The sequence below is a fragment of the Botrytis porri genome (assembly GCF_014898465.1).
Source record: "Botrytis porri strain MUCL 3234 chromosome Unknown BPOR_017, whole genome shotgun sequence".
In the NCBI taxonomy this organism is placed as follows: Eukaryota; Fungi; Ascomycota; class Leotiomycetes; order Helotiales; family Sclerotiniaceae; genus Botrytis; species Botrytis porri.
Window position 1 is genome coordinate 48,758 of NW_024066091.1, and position 24,577 is coordinate 73,334.

The 24,577-nt window shown below is 41.8% G+C and overlaps 4 protein-coding genes across 4 annotated transcripts; 1 reads left to right on the forward strand and 3 right to left on the reverse strand.

The window, feature by feature from the left end:
* Window positions 1-508: 508 nt before the first annotated feature.
* Window positions 509-949, reverse strand: EAF01_010555 (uncharacterized protein; the record flags this gene model as incomplete). Its single annotated transcript, XM_038918812.1, has 4 exons — window positions 509-551; window positions 602-781; window positions 835-850; window positions 907-949. 4 exons carry the CDS (start codon window positions 947-949, stop codon window positions 509-511), a joined length of 282 nt encoding a protein of 93 aa, XP_038765515.1.
* Window positions 950-1,374: 425 nt separating this feature from the next.
* EAF01_010556 (uncharacterized protein) lies at window positions 1,375-3,848 on the forward strand (the record flags this gene model as incomplete). Its single annotated transcript, XM_038918813.1, has 2 exons — window positions 1,375-1,539; window positions 1,588-3,848. Exons 1-2 carry the CDS (start codon window positions 1,524-1,526, stop codon window positions 3,846-3,848), a joined length of 2,277 nt encoding a protein of 758 aa, XP_038765516.1. The 5' UTR covers window positions 1,375-1,523.
* Window positions 3,849-5,273: 1,425 nt separating this feature from the next.
* EAF01_010557 (uncharacterized protein) lies at window positions 5,274-13,753 on the reverse strand (the record flags this gene model as incomplete). Its single annotated transcript, XM_038918814.1, has 13 exons — window positions 13,668-13,753; window positions 12,266-13,591; window positions 11,917-12,216; window positions 11,488-11,869; window positions 11,046-11,437; window positions 9,306-9,649; window positions 8,972-9,244; window positions 8,808-8,881; window positions 8,127-8,430; window positions 7,447-7,931; window positions 7,158-7,360; window positions 6,597-6,742; window positions 5,274-6,542 (listed from the first exon to the last, which is right to left on the reverse strand). Exons 2-13 carry the CDS (start codon window positions 13,110-13,112, stop codon window positions 5,274-5,276), a joined length of 5,019 nt encoding a protein of 1,672 aa, XP_038765517.1. The 5' UTR covers window positions 13,113-13,591; window positions 13,668-13,753.
* A 5,249-nt stretch (window positions 13,754-19,002) lies between these two features.
* On the reverse strand, window positions 19,003-23,487 carry EAF01_010558 (uncharacterized protein). The gene is made up of 9 exons (XM_038918815.1): window positions 23,313-23,487; window positions 23,022-23,231; window positions 22,625-22,848; window positions 22,407-22,490; window positions 22,297-22,330; window positions 21,551-22,151; window positions 21,018-21,491; window positions 20,389-20,966; window positions 19,003-20,338 (listed from the first exon to the last, which is right to left on the reverse strand). Exons 6-9 carry the CDS (start codon window positions 22,093-22,095, stop codon window positions 19,620-19,622), a joined length of 2,316 nt encoding a protein of 771 aa, XP_038765518.1. The 5' UTR covers window positions 22,096-22,151; window positions 22,297-22,330; window positions 22,407-22,490; window positions 22,625-22,848; window positions 23,022-23,231; window positions 23,313-23,487; the 3' UTR covers window positions 19,003-19,619.
* Window positions 23,488-24,577: the final 1,090 nt, after the last annotated feature.

Sequence of the window (24,577 nt, forward strand, 5' to 3'; positions counted from 1 at the left end):
GCATAATTTGGTAATGGTTGGGGGATTCAATGGCGTTACGTTTTACAAGGAGTTTTGAAGAGGCATAAGGGTATATGGAGAACGACCCATCACGAAATTGTAAAACGGTTCTATATTTCAGGTACAGAAATCAAATAGATATTTATTCTCATTCGACCAATGTTTAACTCATTGTAAATGAGTATTTGAGAGCTGGGCGCATGTCTTATAGATACTGCCTTTTCAGTCGGCCTTCTGATATATCAAATGACATGCTACCAATGCCATAGAAGCTTCGATCCGTCTCTCAGCTGTGAAGCTACAATGGTTCTCACTCAGTCATGGTTTTGTGATCTTCGGCAAGGGCTTCCGGAAGTGGAGGCAACCCATAGTTCTTCCAATGTATCCATTGTCCACCAGCTCATAAGATACACCTGATGTGCAACACAATGCACATACGCCAAAGCCCAAAGACTCTTTTCCAACCCAAAACGCCATACCATGACATATGATGCTAAACACTCCGCATTTACTTGTTCTTACTCTGCTTATACGTAAATCGTTTTCTTGTTCTGTCCGCGAAATTAGCCCTTCGTCCCCGTCATTAATCCTTAGAACATACGACGAGAATTCCCCCAACTTATGTCCTACCATATCTTCCGTAATGGTCACCTCATTGTAAACCTTCCCATTATGAATCTCAAAGGTCAAGCCAACGAAATTAGGTAGAATAGTCGCAGATCTTGCTTGCGTTCTAATTGGTAATGTTCGAACTCCCGGTACTGGTTTAACAATGGGGAGACTGGTGAGGAGGGGTGATTAGAGAAGTTATAGAATCTGCAAGGAATGTCTTACGGAACGATATTGGGGCCTAAAGCTTGTATTAGAATTGTATGATTAGACTTGAAGGCATAAGTTAAAACATACCTTTCCAGACCGACCGTGAAAGAAGAACTCTACTGGGAAACATTGTGTCGTTGAATTGATATCAAATTGTCTCGTCGCCAATGACGGCAAATCTTTCATGCACTGAACGGAAAAAGCCGCACCCCCAACACAATTTATAGGTACAAATACCTACTGTATCTTGGTGCTAGAAAACAATGACAGTAGTAGTTTGAGATACAAAAATTGAGATTCTTACAAATGAAAAGATTACTATTAGTTCTAGAAGAACTTGGATCTGAAATAATGATTATCCGATTTTAGATCGATTATTGAAAAGAGTAAATATCTCTAGCTGGCAATCTACTTCGTCCCTACCCTGCGAACCTTTGTCGTCTGATGAATTTTTAAGTGCTCGCATTCTGCAGGGGTAGCAGACACGTTAGCCCAGATCGCGTCTCCCAGATACTGCAGGCAACCAAAAACTTTAGATTTTAATGGAAACCGTAAAGTTGTACGGGAATGCTACATCAACTGTTGATTTTTTCGTGTCTTTGATACTGTTGATCTCTATCTAAGTGATTTTATCGTCTGCGTTAAGTCGGAACAATTACAACCTTTCTGGAGAGCTTCCTCTGGAAGAAAATCGAGTGGCCAAAATGCCGACTTTCACTGGTAAGTTGTATTGCCTGAATAGAAAACGGTTCATTGACTTCATTACAGCAGCAGATACCATTCGAATACTCATTGCGACAGATAGCCATGTGGGATATGCAGAGAATGATGCTGTGCGCAAGGACGACAGCTGGAGAAGCTTCGACGAAGTTATGCGTCTAGCAAAAGATCGAGATGTAGATATGGTCTTACTCGCAGGCGATCTCTTTCACTACAGTCAACCTTCCCGAAAAGCCATGTACCAAGTTATGCGATCATTGCGAATGAATTGTCTCGGAGAGAAACCCTGCGAATTGGAATTACTCAGCGACGCAAACGATATCTTTGATGGCTCATTCAATCATGTCAATTATGAGGATCCAGATATCAATGTTGCTATACCAGTTTTCTCTATTCATGGCAATCATGATGATCCGGCTGGCGATGGAAACTACTGTGCTTTGGATTTACTACAAGCTTCTGGATTGGTCAATTACTTTGGTCGAACCCCCGAAGCTGATCGCATTCAAATCAAACCAGTACTTTTGCAAAAAGGTCAAACGAAGCTGGCTTTATATGGCATGAGTAATGTAAGAGACGAGCGTCTTTATCGTACATTCAGAGATGGTCATGTCAAATGGTTCAAGCCAGGAGTACAACAAAGGGATTGGTTTAATATCATGGCAGTTCATCAAAATCATCACGCTCACACGGAAACCTCTTATTTACCCGAGAACTTTCTTCCTGATTTCTTAGACTTAATTGTCTGGGGCCACGAACATGAATGTCTTATTGATCCAAGTTACAATCCCGAAAAGTCATTTCATGTCATGCAACCTGGATCATCAGTTGCTACATCCTTAGTCCCTGGTGAAGCTGTCCCAAAACATGTTGCCATCGCCAGCATCACCGGTCGTGAATTCAAAATCGAGAAGATTCGTCTCAAGTCTGTACGACCATTCATTACAAAAGAAATTGTCCTCGCTACAGACAAGCGAACTAAACATCTCGCAAAAGTAAAGGACAATCGCACGAAACTTACCAAAGAACTTATGACCATTGTGGATGAACTCATAGATCAAGCACGCGCTGAATGGATTTCCCTTCAAGATGAACCAGAAGAAGAACTCGACGATATTCCCCTCCCTCTCGTCCGTCTCAAGGTAGAATTCACTCCACCAGAGGGCGGTAAATTCGACTGCGAAAATCCTCAGCGTTTCTCCAGTCGTTTCATCAACCGTGTCGCAAACATAAAAGACGTAATTCAATACCACCGCAAAAAAGCCAGTGCGACCCGTAAGTCCGCCACTGAAATCGATCTCCCAGAAGAAGGAACTCTCGCGCAAGTCGCCGGTTTCGACGACGTAAAAGTCGAACTCCTAGTTAAAGAGTTTCTCGAAAAGCAATCCCTTCAAGTCCTCCCCACAACCCCCTTTGGCGACGCAGTAGGTCAGTTCGTCGATAAAGATGATCGTCACGCTATGGAAATCTTTGTCCAGAAATCCCTCAAAGCTCAAGTTGAAGAACTCATCAAGCAAGCCAATGGCACAGACAACGAAGTCGGAGACGAAGATGAATATCTCAATGCGGCCATGGAAAAGTTTCGCGCTCAACAAGAAGCACTGGCCGCTCGTTCAGGAAGTAAATCCAATAAACCAGCCAAGAAACTCAAACCGAAGCCCAGACCTGCGGATTTCGACTCAGATCTCGATGGAGAATGGGGTGAAAAAGTCGAACATTGCGAAACAGACAACGGAGAAAACAATGATGATGATAGCGACGATGCGCCACCTGCTCCCCCACCCAAACGCGGAAATGGCAACGGAAACGGAAAAAACACGGGCGGATTCATCATCAGCGACGATGATTCCGATGACCCCTTCGCAGAAGCCGTAGATGAAGAACCCAAACCCACCACCACCAAGAAACCCCCCGCTAAACGAGCCCCAGCCAAGAAAGCCTCAGCGCTCAAGAAAAATTCTGCGAAACCAACCACCACGACCACATCAAGAAGCAGAAAAAAGATCCCCGAGCCCGAACCAAGCGATGACGAAGACGAAGATGTAGATGTAGATGTAGAAATGGAAGAAGCTCCCGCGGTCAAACCAAAGAGCCAGCCAAAGAGAGCGGCTGCAGCGCGCGGAAGACAAACACAAACACAGTTGAATTTTTCGCAGCCGAGTCAGGTGACGGGGAGAGGAGGGGGAGGAACAGGGGGGAGAAAAAAACAGGTTGTTGAGTTGAGTGATGACGAGATTAGTGAGGATGACGATGATGATGCGTTTCAACCGATGAGTGCAGTTAGTTCGGGGAGAGCGAGAAGGAGATAGTTGAATGGGGTTGCGCGTGCGTGTGTGCGTGTGTGAATTCTGTGACCAAAAGAAAGAATAACGAATGAAAGGAAATGAAAGGAAGCGATTGCTGGAATATTTACGGATCTGCTTGTAGTTCTCCTCCCCAGAAATTACGAGAACAGCGATCACAGGAATAGGAAGTAAGCGTACGTGCTTATTACGAAGTTACGAGATGATGATATCAATTGCTTTGGATCTGAGCAGTTTGCATTTAGTTCAAAAGCTTTCATGGCTTGTATGGATGGATGGATGGATGAATGGATGAATAGATGGGTGTATCTATTTTGCAACTTTGCAATGTCGCAATTATACAATCTTGCAGTACCCATAATCATGGTATGAGAGTATTACATACATACAAATGGTGCAAGAAAGTACGTAGCTTTGCGAATAAGTAAATAAATAGCTCAAGTGAGTATTAGCGATAGTCGCAGCAATGCCATTCCATGCTACTCACAACCCGCTCTTCTTCTCATCTCGTCGCATTCTCCACATCCTAGCAAAGAAAGACATGTAACCGTGTATCGACCCACTTCTATGCTACTTCTCATGCTCGCTCGAATGTTGGTTCTAAAGTTGCCTATGCTAGCTCTCAAGTGTCTTTCAAGTCTCTTTAGAAGGGTAGATACAGATACAGATACAGATGAATCCGCGCATAACCCTACACATACAACTGCAAACTACAAACCACAAACCATACCACTGCCCCCTTTCAAGAAGTTTTCGTATCAAAATGGTCCGTGTAGAGAATACTGTACACCTACCTAACGGTTAACTCAGACCACCTCCTAAAATACTATCTGGCGCTTGATCGCTGTAAGTTTCAGACTCCACTCCATGGGTGTTGGGTTTTCAAGCTGGTAGCTGGTAGCCGCTATGGTAGAAGTTATTGCTTAGGGCGAATGGGGTGAAGGAGGAAGGGAAGGGGGGACGGGCAACGTAATGATGTAATTTGATGCAATGACATAACGTGGAAGAAGAATAGAGTGGTCGGAAGAGATCTGGATTGATAGATTAGAAATCAAATTTCTCATGTTTGAAATGAGCTCACTAAGTGAACTCTCCAAACTTTGTGGTGTGAAACTATTGTTATTTGATACTCCAAATGGTCAAAATGTAGTCTAGCACATCGGAGACCATTGGCCTCAACATTATACTTGTAATTGAATCGGAGTCTGTTATATGAACCTATACACAACAACTCGAGATTACTTTAAATCAAATATTGAGACTCTTTCCTTTTGAAGCTGGTGGTAGTAAGTTTTGTATCAACTCGTCAATTTCCTAGTAACATATCTCCAATACAAGAACCCAATATATCAAACCAAATCCCCAAAACCATCCAACATCCCCCCCAAAATAGACACTAGAAGAAATCGATCCATGTCACAAGAACCCAGATTAATCTTCCACCTCTTCAATTCTGTCCGGCATCATCGTAACTTCTACTTCCTCCACTCCCGTCACGGCCTGCCTAGCCCTATACTCCCGCAAAAGCGCAACCACATCTTCATGACCTTCCATCTGCGCAGCCTCAATAGCAGAAGGATAGAATATTCCCTCAATATTCTTTCCACGAGCCAGGATTGAATTAAAAATGATTGCGGTCCCCCGCTCAACATCAGCGCCAGATTTAAGTAGTAATTCCACATTGACAATGTTTCCCAGAGCAGCAGCAATAACCAGCGGTGATGAATGTTCTTTTTCTTCAAGGTTAGATGGCATTACTCGTGCACCGTTGTCGATCAATAATTGGACAATCCACACCGGACATATCGCAGCTGCAACAAACAAAGGTGACCCCAGCTCTGTGCTTATGTTGGTATCGGCTCCGTCCCTAATCAAGCTTTTGACAACTCTCTCGCTTCCAGAAATCACTCCTGCAACCAACGCAGTAACTTCAACGCTTTTTTGGATCCAATAGCCCCCATTCTCACACGTCTGAAGCCCATCCGAAGTATAAACTTGACGCCCTGAAATAGGTGCTAAGCACTTGTTTACATCATGAGGTTCGCCCAACAAGAGTTCCATGGAATCTGTGTGTCCACGAATTGCTGCCAATGCTATTGGTGACCGGCTCCCATCAAGTATCAGGCCAGGGTGACGTGGGTGATTCAAAAAATGTCGCACCATGATAGATTTATCACACCCATCTTGATCCACAGACCTCACTAGCTGACTTTTTACAAACTCACAAGATAGGGGTTTCGGTTCCGAAAAAAGTGTTTTCAAGATTCCATGTTTGCAGGCCCACTCGCCTGATTTTGCACCCTCTGAGCTTTCAAAACAAAGGCTACAAAAGGATTGCAAGCAGGTTGTGCACGAGCAAGGCACCCCTTTGAGGATAGTGCAGGTGGGATCAGCTCCGGAGGATAGTAGCAATTCAATATTTCTCATACTCCCGGCACATAGGGCGAATGACAAGGCCGTTTCAAGATATCCTTTTGCCATTGGGCGCACCAATGAATCGAGAAATAATGGGACAGATTCCTCCCTTCTATTTAAGACAGCCATATCTAGTGCATTGTACACATGGATTCTTTCACCCATTGCGACTTCCACAACGGATCGAAGAATATCGAGATTACCAATTCTCAGAGCCTCTTCAAGAGGCACGCCCATCCCCGTCGTATGATTCGCATCAGCACCACTCTTGATAAGTAGCTGCACCTATATGATGTTTCAGCTTGAAAGAAATGCGAACAGTATCTAACTTGAACATACCATATCAATACTGGTATTCGATATAGCCAGTAGTAGTGGGGTATAGCCTTCTTTGCATGTCTCTAGCTCTTGATTGTCGAAATTAGGATCAAAGATCACATGCTTACCAACTTCGTAAAGATTGAAATACGAGATGATCATGAGGGCTGTTGTGTCAATGCCTCCGCAATATATTTGTAGGCTCCCGTGATAATACAGTCGTCCCCAGTTTGTGCGTCGATTAGAAAATGAACACAAGCTGGCAATGTCGGCGGGATCGAAAAAAGATATCGCGCACTTATAGTGTACAGTCCAAAAATTTGCACAATATTCTAAGAAACAAGCGAATGGTTCTAAGAGTTTTGAGCGACCGTTGTCAAAAACTAAACAAGAGTTAAAGTTATCAAGGAAAAAGATAGGAGATGCATGCTTCTGCTAGAATTCTTTGAGATATATCTAGCTGGAGACAGTGCTTCCAGGAACCATGCTCTCTTTCGTTTTGTTTGTTCTCGATAAGAAATTCTTTCGCTGTCTGATGTATGAGGTACACTTTTGAATCCACAATCTGTATGAAGAGCCCACAGAGATTGCGAAGCATGCCTGGGTAACGTTTGCTATCTTCCAAAAAAATATCCTCGAAAGCTTGAGACCCACTGTAACATACTTTGATATTCATGGCAATGTTAATTTCATCCGTACTTAGCGGACGTTCAGCCCCGACGATAATGTGAAGTAATTTCTCGGTATCTGATCTGCGTGGACTTTTATTCAGAATGGCCTCGTATCTAAAATGATTATATTAGCATGTTGGCAACATTCTCAGACGCCATGAAACCCCCAAAAGAGAAGTTGGGACGATCCAGAAACTCACGCTTGCTCCACAGTTATTGGTAGTGTTCTCAGGCTTTCTTCTATCTTCTCGGCGTCCCCGCTAGTAGATACCCTCTCGCGGACAACGTCCATAATCAAGTATAACCAAAGATAAGTTCTGTGTTCTATTTCTCGTAGACGAGCTTTAATATAACTTTTAACGTTCTCATTCAAGTCTAGCTGCTGAACCTCATGGTTGATGACTAGGTTGATTTCCTGCGAGATAATCTCAGATTCTATTTCCCCGGCTATGCGGATCACGGGAAAATCGTGACGCAACCTTATGAATATTCCTTCGATCTGTGAATAAGGGCGACTGGTAACTACGAACTTCATGTGGCATGGCTGATTTTCGTATACAAGCCTATGCATTCTCCGAATAAACTGCTCCCGCATATCGTAGCCTGAATCACACTCGTCTAAAGCGTCAACGACGCAGATAATATCACTAGCAGCAGGATCACTAGCTATAGATTCTAAATTGCCCTACATGCTATCATGCAAGTTGCAAAGCTCTCTGCCGTTGAGCTTCTAACTATCTATCACATGTGTCTAGAGATGACGATTCTTCGAAACTATCTGGTGGATCAATGCTGCAATTGCCTTTTTTGGATTACGCTGTTCTGGGGAGAGATCCTTGAAAAAGAAGTAACATATGGTAGTTGCAGGAGATATACTCACCAGTCTTTCGTCCACGAATGCTTTAGAAAGAACTGACTTTCCACACCCTGGATCTGCTGAAATCCAAAGAAGACCTGAGCTTTCACCGTCCCTCCAGTCGCGGAAGCTCTGTGATTCAAATAACCACGTGCAAGTTCCCTCAACACGATCAGGATTCCGATCCTTTTGTTCTTCATAAAGATTAGCCAAACGAAAGGCCTGCAGACATTCCATTTCCTCTTTAGTTCTTTCGCGTTGTTTAGATTCTATTCCAATATCAAGAACGGCCTGATATGTCTGACTTGATACTTTGAGGAGCTCCGATCTGAACAACAATCAGCTCATCATCTTTTTGGGTGTGAAACTGGGGACTTGCCCGATGGTATGAAGCTCTGCCAGTTTGCTATTGTGTTCCGTCAATAACCTACTACAACGATCGCTATCAATCGCCTGGGCTATACCCCAACATCGCCCTTCTATGCGCAAGACATCGTGATGCATGGTTTCCCACTTATCCGTTTGGAAAACTTTTCTCAAATAGCCTTTGATCGTTGATCGATTTAATTGACATACAACCTCAGCCTGAAAATTGAGTATCTTGGTATATAAGTCGATGATCCCACTAGACAACATATCAGCCGTGGTAGCAGTTGCTGAACCTGGACTTTTTTTATTGCACAGATGCTTTCCACTAGACTATACTTGTGGATGAGAAAGGGCAGTTCCTCAAGACCTTTGCGACAAGCATCATCTTGTTGAGAGGGATTGAGTAGTAGCTAAGCCTCTGTTAGCAAACCATAAGCACTGAAAGTCATGAAAGAAGAACAAGAGAAGGTAGAGAGCAAGCTCCGAGTACAAGAACATACCGGAAGGAAAAGACAGACACCTGCCCAAGCTACTGCTCCATGAGGCTCGGCACTAACAACAGACCCCACGAAGTCTTTAGCCAGGCCTACAATCTCAATCGTCTTCTTGAAAACTTTATCAGCTCTGCCACGTGGGGCATTCATGGTTTCGAGGCTATTTTGGCACACTTTTAGAAGCGCCGCTGCATTGGCTAAGGATTTTGCGGACTCGTCGGGGTGGTGTTCATCGCTCTTGTCTGCTTTGCGACGTATAATGAGTGAGTATTGTTCATACTACATGTAGCAAAGTTAGCTAATCAGAAGTGCTTTGAGATGAAATAACAAAGTTACATACCAGTTCCGGATCATTAGCCTTGAGCTTCTCTGAAGCTTGAAACCAAAGGTCATCCTCATTTGAGAGCTGCAAATCGTTTGTGGCGGTCGTTAATGACCCTGTCATATAGCAAGTTGGATCATCGTGTGCAAGCTCCTGTATTTGCTCGCCGGCTGCTTTCTTGCCATTTTGAATAACAGATTCACCACTCTTCCCAACAGCTACCGCCACAGAACTCTTTGTATCGACACTCGATTCGGACTGAACAGGCTCTTGCAGAAGATCAGAGCGATTCTTAAGACTTGCTTTGATTGAGCGGAAGCCTCGTTTGAATCTCTTGCCGATAGGCATAGCTGCTAATTTGACTACAGAAAATCAGCCAATCCTGTAAACCATGACAAAATTTTAGTTTCAAAACGAACAGACAACAACAAGATGAAGACAAACTCGACAAGGCTCTCCTGTACCACCCACCACAGCACAGCCCTCACCGGCTCCCCACATCTCGATCTTCCACCACATACACATATTTCAATCACACTACATACCCTTTTCGCCTCATCTTGTCCTAATTATCTCACCGACCCCAGGTCTCCTCGAATAACTTGATCTCGAAGCGACACCGTCACACCCCAAATGTGCATCTCGTAGGTCGTTTACATTACAAGATGTTACCCTTCCATCATTGCCCGCAAGGGCGAAGCTTGTCTCGTCAACGAAGAAAGGCGAAAGCCACATCATTCATTTGAATCTGCACATCAATTTGATATTCATGCGATGGAAAACTTGGATTGAGAGATGTCGAATCAAAAGCAAGAAATCGTGAGTCGAAGGACATGAAAACGATGTCCGCATCAATTCTGTGCATTCTGTCCCCTCTGTCCCCTTTTTGATTGACCAAGAGTGTAACATTATCGAAACTCAAGTGTGCGAGGAATCATTCCTTAGCGCTTGAAATTCTTGCTCACTAACTGACCAAAAGAGTAAAAACGTAGTCGCACTTGCCTTTCCAAATATTAATCCAGCACGTGACGTACTGCACGGCAGGGCTTCGCACCACAACTTTGAAGACCTACCCTCACATATTACACGCAAATTCGCCTATTTAAATCAACTCCTTCACTGAAGAAGATGTAGAATTCCTATCAACTTATTGATCTATCAACATGTCCCTCTAACCTGCTAATCCTTACTACCCGTCCAACCTCCCTTTCCCTTCGGCTCCGATTCCCCATCTCCCATCTCCCATCTCCCAATCATAATCAGCCACGGAAAAGGAAAGCCAGAAGCGCAAAACGCCATTCTCTTAACCGGTACGCGCCATACCCACAATGAACCCCAAATCTGTGTTAATAAACATAATTCAGTCAATGGACCGAACATTCTGGGGAAAAACAACACAAATTCTTAAACTCTTTTCCCTATACCTCAAAATTCCCAAATTTAAACCCCCATAACCTTGTCTTTCTGCTCCCTTCTCCCAGTTTCAGTATTTACAAACAGAAAGAGGTAAAATGCGTTAGCGTTCGTCTCGTATTTGTGTTATTTTCTTCAAACACTCGTCTGCTTGCTGAATATCAACCGCAAGCAATGTATTAAAATCATCCAGTCCTTGCAATCAAAGAAATGACATAGGAAAATATGCTCGCGAGATGTCTTTTGTCCCATCAATCATCCAAGTGACTCCCCCAAACTCCATCACATAGTATAGACGATAAAGAGTTTCTGATATGATGATCGCCAAAACTTACAATCACCGACCGTCGTATCTTCCATTATGTTGATCCACGGTTTGATGGTGATCGTCACCATCGTGGTGCAGTGTGACACTGTTAAATTCCTCGAAAGGATCAACTTCGAGTTCGGCAGCACCTGGTGTTGCCAAACCAGAATCAAGTGGTACTCCTTTGGCGGACGCCAAGGTTCTTGATCCGCTGATATCAACACTTTCGCTCTCCTTAACATTTCTGAAATTGACGGTGTCGATACCGCGACCTTGGTGGGGGATCATAGGAGGCTTCATATGTCTGATAAGTGCCCATTGAGTTGTGCGGAAGAATGGGTGAGTTTTGACATCAGAAGCTCCAGCTCGAGCCCCCAGCCGTCGGTTTTCGTCCTTGATAAGGAGTTTTCGAATCACTGATTTACAAAGACTAAAATTTGTCAGCATTTCTGGAAAGTCAATTTGTGAAGAGTAACCGACTTTGAGACTTGGGGAGAGCCAGAGTGTTCCGGGAAAGGAACATCATCTCTCAAAATATTTGCAAATGTAGCATTTCGATTCTTTCCCTTGAAAGGCGTTGTGCCAAACAACATCTCATAAATCAAGATTCCCAATGTCCACCAGTCAACTGCACTTGTATGACCGCACCCTTTAATAACTTCCGGCGCTATGTATTCCTCGGTTCCAACAAATGAATTCGTGCGGAAATTTGCTATACATGACTTTGTGTCGATCGTTGGTAGGGAATTTACGTTTGTGCCGTTTCGGCCAAGAATCATGGTTGGTTTTCCGCCAGGGGCCGATTGTTTCGAAAGATCAAAGTCTGACAACATGATATGACCAGATTGATGGAGTAAAATATCTAAGCTTGTTAATATTTAAACGCCCAAGCTTCAAGAAACAACTTACTCTCAGGTTTCAAGTCTCGATAGATGAAACCCATCAGATGTAGATACTCCAAGGCAGCAGTGACTTCGGCCGCATAAAATCGAGCATCATCTTCTGGTATACATTTGCCTGGTCGAGTTTGTAAAGCTCTGAAGAATTCTCCACCACTGCAATATTCCATGCATAGATATAAATGGTCCTCGGATTGGAAGGAGTGGTACAGGGTGACAATGAATGGATGATTGCTCGTAGCCAGGATTTCCTGCTCTGCCAATGCTCTCTTGATCTTGTTGCGCTTAATCATCTCCTGTTTGCTCAATACTAAAGAATATTAGACAACATACAGCATGTCTATCGTGATATTGCATACCTTTCATGGCGTATAATCTGCTGCTCTTCTTCTCTCTTACCAAGTAGACCTTTCCCACATCTCCCTTACCAATCAACTTGATCTTATCAAAACTCCCCGGTCCCACCTCCACATCACGTACTTTTATGGAATTTGAGCTGTACGTCCTCCTGAAGGCTGGATTATTTCGTAGACTTGGGGGTTGCAAGGGTGCCAAGTCATCTTCTGCACCTACACCCATAGCATCTGTTGCATCCACCATACTCAACATTGTCGTGCTCGCATTGTGTACCAAAGGTTCCTTTCCAAGCTCGGCAGTAGCCGGTCGATCACCATCACCCTTACCCGAGAAAAGACCTTGTGCATTAGGAGCGCTCGCGACTCTTCTTAATTTTCGGGCCAATTCTTCTTTGCCAGCGGCCGTGGCTTGATCATTCACACCTGCAACGGTATCGACTTTGAAACTTGGAGTATCGGGAGGACTTGGAGGTATCGATGCATCATCGTGATGTCGCAGGGCAGGAGGGCCTTGATGTGCAAAGTATGGATTCGCATGTGCGGTCGGACTACTGATGCCATCGTCTAATGCGTTGCCTTCACTGGCTACTGTCGTTGATCGATTTCGTCCACCACCTGGAAAGAATTTGGATTGTCGAAACCCCGATTTACCTTCGGACTTTAATGAAGGATCGCTCTTTTCACTATGATTTGTTGAACTGTTGATTCGAAAGAAGTTCTTCAACTTTTGAGGAAATGGACTGTGGCCATTGGAATGCTTGTTCGACGACATCGAGGAACCGGACAAATTCCGCTTCTCGTTATTGGAGGGAAGAGAATTTGGAGAGGCACTGTGAAATAACTGAGTCATTGATATCGAGTATCACAGCTTTAACAAGAGCTGCCACTCGGACTTATAGGGACGATGTTGATGGAGAGAGGAATTTGCAATGGAGTAATAATTGATTGAATCTCCAAGACAGGAGAGAATGTAGAATGTAGATACAAGAGACCAGTTAATAAGTCAAGACAAGGAAGGTTAGGTTTAAGGAAGAATGAATCGCCCGGTGGGTTTGTCGTCCGCTAAGTTGGACCGTGCTCCAGTTTGGATTTCCAATCTTTTGGTATTGGAATTGGATTGGGATCTTGTCCTGTCATGAGCTGAGCTGAGCTGACCTGAAGGAGACGATGACTACCTAGGTAGGTGTACCTAGTGTGGTGGAAAAGAAACCGTTTGTGGGTGAAGTGAGTGAAGTGAGTGGCGCAGTTGGATTTCTATTTCTATTTCTTTTTCTTCTTCTTCTTCTTCTTTCATTTAAAGTTTTGGTAGTATTTTCAGTTGGGGTATGGCTTTGTCAGAGAGTTATTATCATACCAAATGTCAATACGAAGGGCAATGTTTCGGATAATGATTTGAGAGACTTACTACCCTGAGGATCGTACAGTAACAAGTAATAGTGCACGTATGGAGGTTGGATTTGTTGATAACACGAAATGTAGGTGGAATGGGGCAACGTTCGTATTTGAATTATCTTTTGATCTTTTGATCTTTTGGGATTATCCCTCTCATTCAGATTGAATCATTTCATTCTTTACGATTATTTACTATGACCTCTACTACCTTGGTCCTCTTCTCTGAACTCGGGGATTTTGTGAGAGAAGAGTATCACGCGAAACAAGGAAACAAGGCGTGTGGGTGAATGAGTTGGCCGTCTCGCATTTACTGGTTTCCTGTGGTTAATAATAATAATAAGACTTTAAGATTTCCTGTAGGATATTGCACCAGCATTTCTACCAGCTTGGGAATCGGGATCTTAGGGGAAATAGGGTTCACTCTGACCACTGTCTGTATGTAGTAGTCGTATATACTTTTGTTTGAATGGTCTTGGCCTAGCATCGGTAAACAAATGATTTGGGCTTAGTTGAAGGCTGGGGTTAGGGTGAAGATGTAACCTTAACGTGAATGGAGGAAAGGGTAGGAGGAGGTAGGAATTGAATAGGGAGTAGAAGGGTAGGAGGAGGTAGGAATTGAATAGGGAGTAGAAGGGAAGTAGAAGGGAGTAGGAGGGAGTAGGAGGGAGTAGGAGGGAGTAGGAGGGAGTAGGAGGGAGTAGGAGGGAGTAGGAGGTAATAAATGATAAATAGTAAGGAATTGAATAGTAAATAGAAGAGAATAGGAGGTAGTAGTAGGTAGTAGTAGATAATAAATGGTAAATAGTAGTAGGTAATAATGATAGGTAGTAGAGAATTGAATAGTAAGTAATAATAGCTATAACATTCAATACTCAATATTCAATCTGTTACATCTTCATATCTTCATATCTTCATTGTCAGGAAGCCTCAGATCATTAATATCAATATACATGAACCGTTCATTAATTAATCCTCACGACCTAGGACCTAGGTACAGTCTTCATCCACCTCCACCTCCAAGGACGAGACCAAGAACGAGACCAAACCCTTCTCTCTCCACATAAATTGGGATAAACCATCCGGGCAACTTGCCTCTTTAATCTTCTATCTATGTAAACGGCCAAGAATCAATATTCTCCATCACCAATACAGACCCTTTCGACCCTTTCTCATTTCTTTCTCTTTCATCTCCGTTTTATGTTTCGGACGCTGATATGCTTATAGAGCATCTCTTTTGATAAATACTTATTAACCTAGAACCTGTCGCTTCACCTCCCTCATTGGTCAATTCTATCATATCATCCCCTTCCCTCAAACCTACATCCATCGTACACAATTTGATTTGTACACAGTTCAGTTCAGTCCATAGACCCAGACACAATCCACTCCGTAACTCCATACTCGCTCTACGCACGAAACATCGGAAAACCCAAAGATTCCATACAGAACTTGCTCATCATATCGGAATCCCTCATCCGGTTGATCAATTATCCATCAATTATCAAGAATTATCAAGAATTATCAAGAATTATCAAGAATTATCAATCCATCCTTTTTCGTGATTTCATCTCCTCGTCTCCATTCATTCACCATGATATCATCTTACATACTTACTTACATACAGACGTGCCTCCATACATCTTAATAACTCCTTTAATACATCATCACATCATATCATACATCGTACACCATACTTATTACAATCCATTCTCCGCTCCTCCCCTCCCAAGATCAAGATTTGAGATTCAAAATTCAAAATTCAAAATTCACATCTAACCAACCCTCCCTTCATCAAAACCCCCCATAAAACTTCCTTCTAATAAAACCACAAGATTATACACAACATACACAGTACTACCTACCTACCTATTATTATCTCAACTCCATCTCCAATCATAACTCCAACCCTAATACAAAAGAATAACCAAATAAATAACCAACCCACTATCCCAAAAGCAAGCAATCAAAATAAACAAAGATCAAGATCTGCCTTCTCCAACACCTCTCGGGCCTCTCTATCGCGAACCTCGGAATTTTTGCTTCTCTTCGCTTCGCTTCTTTCTCTATAAAGGTCCTAGATAATAAGAAAAGAATACGCTCTGTACGAAAATGAGGCTGGTCATAATGATTACTGAAGATTTTGGTTATGATATAGGTAATGATAGACTTAATCTATTTACGGAGTAATTAGGTGTCTTTCTTGCTATACTATAGGGTTGATACAGTGCTTCTATAGATGTTGAATCAAATTACCGTACATCCATCTAATAACCTTACGCATGATAGTCATGACTTTGAAAACTCACAACATCTAAATCTCATACCTATAAAAAGTATTCCAGTGCATCCCTATCCAATAGGTATTCCAACACACTACCTATACCCCAATTCTTCCCCATAACAACTATTCCATCCCACAATACCATCTACTCTCTACCCTTCCCTTCCCTCCCTCTCATCCCTAACCACCTACCTCCCAACTCCCCAAAATATAAACCCAGAGTCAAAATATAAACAATAATAAATCCACAGCCCCCAATCCAAAAGTCCAAAATTCAAACAAAGAAGTGGAGAAAATATAATGGGCTCCTCTCCTTCTCATGTTTTCACTCAAGCCACCATTACCACTATCCATCCAAACGTTCTAGATTCGCTTACACATACCGAGAGAGAAGAGAGAGACTCCGCCACAAATTACCATCACATGACATGACATGATATACTGTGGCATGGTGTGGTGACTATATATTATATTCTGACAATCAATCGATCAATCAGTCAAGCTATGAAATAAGTCATCTACAAGCTGAACCCTTCACTTCCAAAGTAAACAAGAGTTCCAAGGTTACCCCAGTTAGGTAGTGAGGCGAACTCATGAGTCATGTTGTGTTTTGGCCCGCCTCAGCCTCCGACTTCAGGAACCGAAAGAAGAAATGGCTACAAGGACGTGAGTAAATATGTCACGTGTGTATATGTCTTTTCTTATTTAGGAAGTGGTTTGAAATGGTGTGTGTGAAGTGGAGTGTTGATCGGATAGCCATGTACCTACCTACCTAGGTAAAGATATCTACCTCCGAGATGTGAAGATCAGTTTCGTCTCGAGACGTGATTCATCCTGTGCGGTTCTTTCGAGAAGAAGAATTCGTGCATGAGCTAGTTTGAATGTATTAATCCGATTAGATTCTATTACATAATTCGCTCTTTTTAATAACGGATTTTTTGGTTTCTGTTGAATGTGAAATCGTAGATTTTGTGTAAATTTTTGTCAATCAATGAAATATTTTATCGGTCTTTTAATATAAATCTTAAATTTAGTTTGTATTTTAATTTATATTTTCTATTAATTTATATATGAAAATGAAAAACTTGGATTAAAATATTAATTAGAAAAAGCGATTATTGTTTTTAGTTCATCGAAAAATCCGCGACTTTATAGGTTTTTATAAACTTTATAATCTAAAACTTTAGATTGTATTTATTTAAGTTTTAGATTATCCAAGTTTAAAGTTTAGGTTTTTTAAAATTAGAGTTTAGATTTCAATTTCAATTAAATGAAGTATTATTTTTATATTTATTTTAGTCAAATTAAAGTTATCTCTATATTTGCTTATTTAATTATTTAAATAATGATAATAAGTTTAGAATATTTATATATTAATGATTCGAATTTCCTTTATCTAAAAGTATAGTAAGAATAAATTCTTAATCGATTTAGTCTATCTATAGCTAAGCTATACTAATTATATAATACATTTAAATATATCTAATTATATAAAGTAAATAAGAAAAAATAATAAAACCTATCTCCTCTTAAAACTTATTTAAGTCTACTGTAATAAAGTCCTATTATATCGATTATATATATAGTCTATAATACCTATACTTTCTAAAAGTATATATATATATTCTACTTTTTCTTATTTTTATAAATTTTATATTAGAATTAATATACAAATGAAAAAACGAAATATAAAAATTCACTTTTTTTAAAATAGAAAATTATTATTATAGAATCCGTTGGAATATAAAAAAGCGGAAAATTTGATTGGAATTGACAGCGAGTTTAACTAGCCCTAATATTATATATATTCTTATAAATGACATTAACAATTATAATTAGGGTCTACTTGAAAAGCTATCGGGCTCTTTATTTTGTAAAGTTACTAGTACTTTGACTCTCTACTAATAAGAATACTAACAGACGTATAGATAGACAGATAGATATATAGATGAGATGTAGTTGCTGGGTGTTACGACGACATCTAACATACCGAGTCACCTGATCAGAAAGTCACGGGATTAGAGATTCCCACTGGATCCCACTGCTCCCACCTGGTGGGACACGATGGGATCAATGGGACAACAAGGAACGAAGGTCTATATAAAGAATGGGTTTCATTACAATGTAGAGCTTCGTGCTCAAGATCAATCATTAGTTTCATACTATAGTTACGAGAATTGCAACCAGTTACAACCTTATTGAATTCCTACTTGAAGTCTAGTCTAAACCACCTCGAGAGATCTCTAGACACTTCCACGTGACCCTAGAGGCAGCTCCCGTAACATGCTACTACTATACTTTAGAAGCGATTTCATTAACCTATTAACCTAGATTTTATACATCTTTTTCAATATATCATTCTAAGAAATAAAAGCTTTGATTATTCCTAAAGACTATGTATTTAGTTTAGTGCGGACCCTTGAATGAACATTTACACTAGATTGCGGTCTGAGTCTCTAAGGAGACGAGGAAACTTCTGAATGCTAATTATTCCTCATACCCATTCCTCTACTCTATTCCACTCATCCACTCCTCTCTCTCCATTTCCATACCTTAACAATCTCATATCTCACACCTCTCACTCTAACAATACTATCCCCCTACCCCCCTACTCCCCTCCTTCTTACCCGTACCCTCACCTCTCTTCCTCCTATCCAGATTCTAGTTCTCGCTTCCTGATTATCGATGCTTAATTCTTGATTCTTGATCTCTGTTTGGTAATCTTTGGCTGTTTATATATGTAGTAGAGGTAGTAGAGTAGTAGAGTAATAAAGTAGTAGAATAGTAGAATAGTAGAGTAGTAGAATAGCAGATGGCATACTACCATGTATCCATTCACCAGCCATTCATTCCAACCCACAACCCCACAACCTCAACACTTTTCCGCATCATCATATACAAAAACTCTGGCCTCTCGCTTCTCAATTCTTACCCCGCCCCCAACTTCATCAAAAGAACAACCAACAACAGCAAGATAATCATACAAACCATCTCTAGATATATCCAATGCACTCAACACACCAAATGAAAGCACATCACATCACGCCCCCAATATATCTTATCCATTGATTCTTCAATTAATTCTACTCAAACACTTAAATACACAAACAGATAGATCCATTTTACAACCCCCATAGTTCTTCCCCTCTTCTTTTCTTTCTCGCCACTCATTTGTATGCATTCAAATCTGATCTTATTCAAATACGCCGAATGTCAAATCTCCCCATCCTCTCCATCCAACAAACCAGAAGCAAATCAACATTTCAAATGCCTAAAGCAACGCCTATAAATGCATGCATGCATCCAATTCCATTTTATGTTCCTCTCTCCATCTCCAAGTACCACCATCACACACCTCGCCCCATATACCACACCACACCATACCCCAGCCCTAACTCCTCTCTCCTTTTCTCTCAAACCCCACCCGCAAAGATTCAGAGAAATAGAATTTAAAAATGGGGGTATACACAAACAAAACCTTACTATGATACATTAAAATGTCCCAAAACACCACCATCCAATCCTATCCTGTTCATCCATCCATCCATCCACCCAATTAACTCCATGTTAAGTGCTTAAGGCACCATGCCCACTTCTTACACACCATCTGAATCTTATGTACTCCCCCACTTATCCACTTCCGCTGCTCTCTCCGATCTCTCTTATTCACCACCTATACCTTATTCAACCCCCACTCGAAAAACCTCCATCTTTATCATTCCTTACTACCTCTGTGGTCGAAACCGCACTTCCAATTTCTACTCTATCTTCCGTCTCTGCCGTTGCCAAATCAGCCAAACGTTGAAGACCTTGATTCGCAGCCGTAATCATATGTTGATTATCATCTAGCTTTGCATTGACCACTGCACTTGTAGCTTGCTGCGCTCCTTGACTTTGACCTTGAGACAAACCAATCGATGCTCTTCTTTGAGCTCCCAAATTATTGATCAAGAATTCCCTTATTACTTTATCCCAAGACGAAGATGCAAGACGACCATCTAATATGGTTTTCAATGTAGTTTCTGCCTCTTTCTTTGTAGTCTCGATTTGCAGAAGATTTGGAAGTGCGAGAGCTGCGAAACATTTGTAGTAAATTATTAAAGGAGATTTAAGATCTGGGTTAAAAGAAAGTTGGCTGATAATATAATGAGTAGCTCTCATTTGTTCATCGGCGTCTTCTTGTGGCCCTTGAAGAAGTAGTATGAGGAGATAAGCACACCAATAATTGATATGAAGAACGGGAGATTCGATAGGTGTGATACCAGAATTACTCAATTCATGACGCACAAGTTCAAGTTGGGTTTTGAGGAGTCGGGAGTGAAGTCCACGATGAACTGCGAGCGGTGGCAAGTCATTTGTAGCAAGATTCACCTCCGTGTAGTTTCCAATAACAACGGCGATACCTATGTAGTCAGCAAGAGTCAAGCAGGCAAGATGAGAAGGCTGTACTTACGAATTAAATGGTATGTAACTTCACCCAATATAGCTCGATCATCAGGATAAATCTGTGCAACCGAATCTGGAATTTGTATTGGACAAGCTCTCACTGCAGCATTCCATCTCTCCATAATGACCAAACTGAACCAAACTCGCCTCGCATGCTTGTCATCAGAATCCGGATCATTGTTCGACTTGTCAATGGGTTTGTGTGCGTGTAATTTCGTAGAATAGGCAAAACCAACAGCGGTACTCAACCAAACAGATGGTAACTGAGTAATTTGACCGTCCTGAATATCACAAGGGAGATTGTTGGCCTCAATTGAAAGCAGCATCATGATTTGAAGGTATGCGATCATTGTAGTAGGAGAACGGATGGTTTGCGAATCATATTGAACTGTATGGATGAGTCTGACAGCGTTTGTAATACCTCGTGGCTTGAGAGGAACTGCGGTTGGGAAAGATCTGATTGCCGCATATAACGCCTCCCAAAAAGCATGTCTGACAGGAGCAGGACAAGAAGAAAGCCGAGAAATTAACCTAGCTTTGGTGAGGGATAGTATAGGATAAGTTGGGTGTATGAATTTGTAATAACTAACTGTTGTTAGTAAGTGTGCACTTTGTACGTTCTAAGTGATGACATACTTTTCAAGAAGAGAATCATCGATATAGTCCACAGGATCTTCACTATGAGGCTGTGAGGTATGATTGAGTGTTTCAACAGAACCACTAACATCAGGCGCGTTCACCCACTTCTGTTGAGGAACTGTCATATTTGGCGAGTAGTTTTGCTCTCTGGTGGGTAGTTGAGTGGTACCGGGTAGTGGTGCACCGGTAGGATACGATGAATTTGAAATTGAAGAACGCGGTTGTTCTTGAGGGATCCAATTGGAAGCTGACCTCTGTGGTTGATTCTGATACGGAGAATTAAATTCGCCGACCCCGGAAATTGAAGAATAACCGCGCTTGCGGGGAAGTTGCTCAGGGTTCGGAGTCGGAGAAAACTCTTCGGAAGGTCTTCTTTGTAAAATATCTTGTGATTGTTGATATTGAGGCATTTCACTTCCTTGCACTTGACCTTCCAATGTATTGATCCGATCAGCAAGCTCTTTAATGTAGCTACTACTTTGTCAGTGAGTCTCCTTCAAGATCATGATTGCTGGTTTTACAAAACCTACCCTTTACTTGGTCCACGTTTCATAGGCTGCCTGCTAAATTGACAATGAACACCAACTCTTTTACAATTTGAGCATATATCTTCATTTCCTGGTTCGTTGGCATTGCATCTGATTTTTTTCCTTCGGCATTCATCACAAGCTCTCGATACCTTTGATCTCTTTCTTCCAGCTGGAGATATAGAATCATCCTCATATTGAGGACCCACTTCCATAAGTCCATGGTTCATAGGTGTATGTCCTCCATGCATTTGATGATCTGGTTGGTATTGGTGGTTCATGTTGACATTCCCTTGATTTCGAGAATCTGGATTTTCGCTCATTCCACGATTGGCTCCCATATTCGGCTGTATACTGCGTGATAATTGAGCATCGGCCGATAGTTGTTCTGCAAGTTGCAGCTCATCGGGAGAAGGTAAATGTTGCTGATGTTGATTGGGATGTGGATTCGAGGAATTTGGTCCATAGAAAGGTCCACCACTACTATCAGCAGCAGTCGCGTTAGGAGATGGATAGGATTGCATTGTTGGCGCGTCGTTATGATTCATTTTTTTCCTTCACTTTGACCTCATCGGCGCAAAAGAAAGGAAGGTTGGATATTTTCCTAATTGAAGAAGCGTCAGTTATGAGAATTCTTGCCTATAGTACTTTTATTCACTTCCGTCTCGATCCCAGTAGGTATCGCACATTAGGTTATAGTTATAGTTCCGGGCATTCTCAAACAATGAAATTGGCTTCAATGAACTTACTTGAGAGGATTTTTGAAGGAGAAGATGTATGCGACTCCAATTAATTAGTTTGCAGAACAGTAAACAAGGCGATGCTCACTGTACAACGATCGGAAGTTGTAGATTGTTACCTTGGATGGTGTGATGAATATGGAAATTTTCGGTCATGGAAGAACTGTTGTCCGAGAAGCTTCACAAAGGTAGAAAGTAATAAGCTGAAGCATTCAATCAGTCAAGGACTCTTATTATTATTATTGAAGGTTTGGAGAATTAATAAGAGATATCCAATGAAATTCACCAGCTCGAGACACTAATGAGAATCCAGGATAAGGTGGAGCTTTCTTCCTACCTCGGTGATAGTAACCTCCGATGGGGTAAATATGTTCATTCAATGTTCAACATTCAATCTTCAATCCATACAAGCCAAGAGTCCCGAAGTACCTCGAATGAAGAAAGAAACAGAAACAGAAACAGAAACAATAACCATAACCATAACAACAACAATAACAATGCTGGATTGAAACGGAACTTTCGGATAATCCGTGATGAGGGGTTAGATTTAAGGTTTTAGACCTAGGTAGGGTAAGCATGAGAGAAGTAAGGAAACTTGGAATGATAAGAAGTGGCTTTTAAGACGATGGAAGTCATGGGGAAAAGGGATCGATCATAAGAGAATGAATGAATGTGCAATAGATGGATAGATGGATAGAAAGAAAGAACAGTCCAAGGATTGATTGGCCACTCACTGAAAGATTGAAACGATTTCCAGTATAGTAATATGAGTAGGTAGTTAGGTATGAATGATCCGGTATCTGTATCTTCTTCATTGATGTTTCTTTGCTTCTTACTATCTTCCCTCTCGCTTTCTTCCGTGGTAGAGATGCCACTCAAGATGTTGTTCCACAATACCTTGTTTGTACTGCATCACAATAAAACACTTCGGAAAATTGGAAAACCTATCAACTGTGAGCTTTTCCATATCTATTCATTGGTATACACAACCAACTCTCATATACGAAGAAGTGTGTTGATCTGACCTGGAAAGCTTTAATTCTTTGATTCTGGATGTTGTGGTTGTGGTTGTGGTTGCAGTTGCAGTTGCATCAAGAATTTCATTCCTTCATCCTTCTCCGTTCATATCTCACAAGTATGTCGGTAGGTCATGATCATGTTCATGTTCATGTTCATGTTCATGTTCATGTTCATGTTCATATTCATATTCATGTTCATATTCATATTCATATTCATAAGTGAAAGAAGCTTCCTCGGCAGGTGATCTTTCCAGCTTGTGGAGAAGGGGGAGGGAGGGGGAGGGAGGGGGACGGGAGCTACGAATGTTGGAAATGTGGGGGAGCAGGGTGTGAACAATATATCCACGGCCAGGTTAACTAGGTATCTCGGAGAAGGATTACGAGTGATGTCTAGAGGGAAAATCATGATTGATTGATTTTGTTTAACTTCCTGTTGATCCACCATCGGCCATATCTACAAATACTGACCAGCCTCCATGTACGCTCTCGGGAGCCCTTGCAGAAGGGTTGGGGATGATACCCTCGTCCTCATATCTCCTTCTCCTTATTGGACCTATCATCTACTGCCCTGCCAGTTCCACTTCAGCCTTTTGGAGACGAGTTCACGCTTACATACGGTATCCTGCCAACTTTCCCCAAACAACCGATGGAATCTATACTCATTTGATCACTTGCATAGCACCCTCATGCATCTATCCAGCCTAAATACCCCAGACCATCCTACCCATTCCTGAAGAACTTACAATTCCACCACTTCCCTCCTTCTCTCTGCCAAAAGAAGCCTGATCTCGCCGGAAGAAGAAGTACTCTTGTTCTGTTCGAGTCCACACTATTGATATCCTCCTAACCTCATCATGCGACGTAAATCCTAAGAATGCAACTTGTGCCCATATTCGACTCCCCGATGTAACGTTCAAGTCACTCATCAGCCTATACCGGCCGGGTATCAGTGTCGTATTATGAACTAAGATGTGACCCTTTCAATATTAATAGGGATGTGTCTGTCTTGGCAAACAGGATCTTCTCAATCCCTCTTACCTCCAACTTCTCCGTTCATTTTCTCTCTCGCATACAGCGCAGAGAGGAGGGGGCTCGGTCAAATGTTTTAAAATACCGAGATCTTCTGTCACAACTGGAAGATATTTATCCCATTTCCTCCGCCTTAGAAGAAACATACTTTACCTACTGTTTGAACGTAGCATGAATCGTCCATGCAATCCGACAAGCGTGCAAGTGACTCGTCGAATCGCACCAATCTCACCTAGGACCTA

Coding starts and splice junctions, on each gene's coding strand:
- EAF01_010558 (XM_038918815.1), bottom strand. CDS start 22,095: ATGAATCATAACGACGCGCCAACAATGCAATCCTATCCATCTCCTAAC. Junction 21,492..21,550: donor AAACGTGGACCAAGTAAAGG/GTAGGTTTTGTA, acceptor ACAAAGTAGTAG/CTACATTAAAGAGCTTGCTG. Junction 20,967..21,017: donor GATGATTCTCTTCTTGAAAA/GTATGTCATCAC, acceptor AACAACAGTTAG/TTATTACAAATTCATACACC.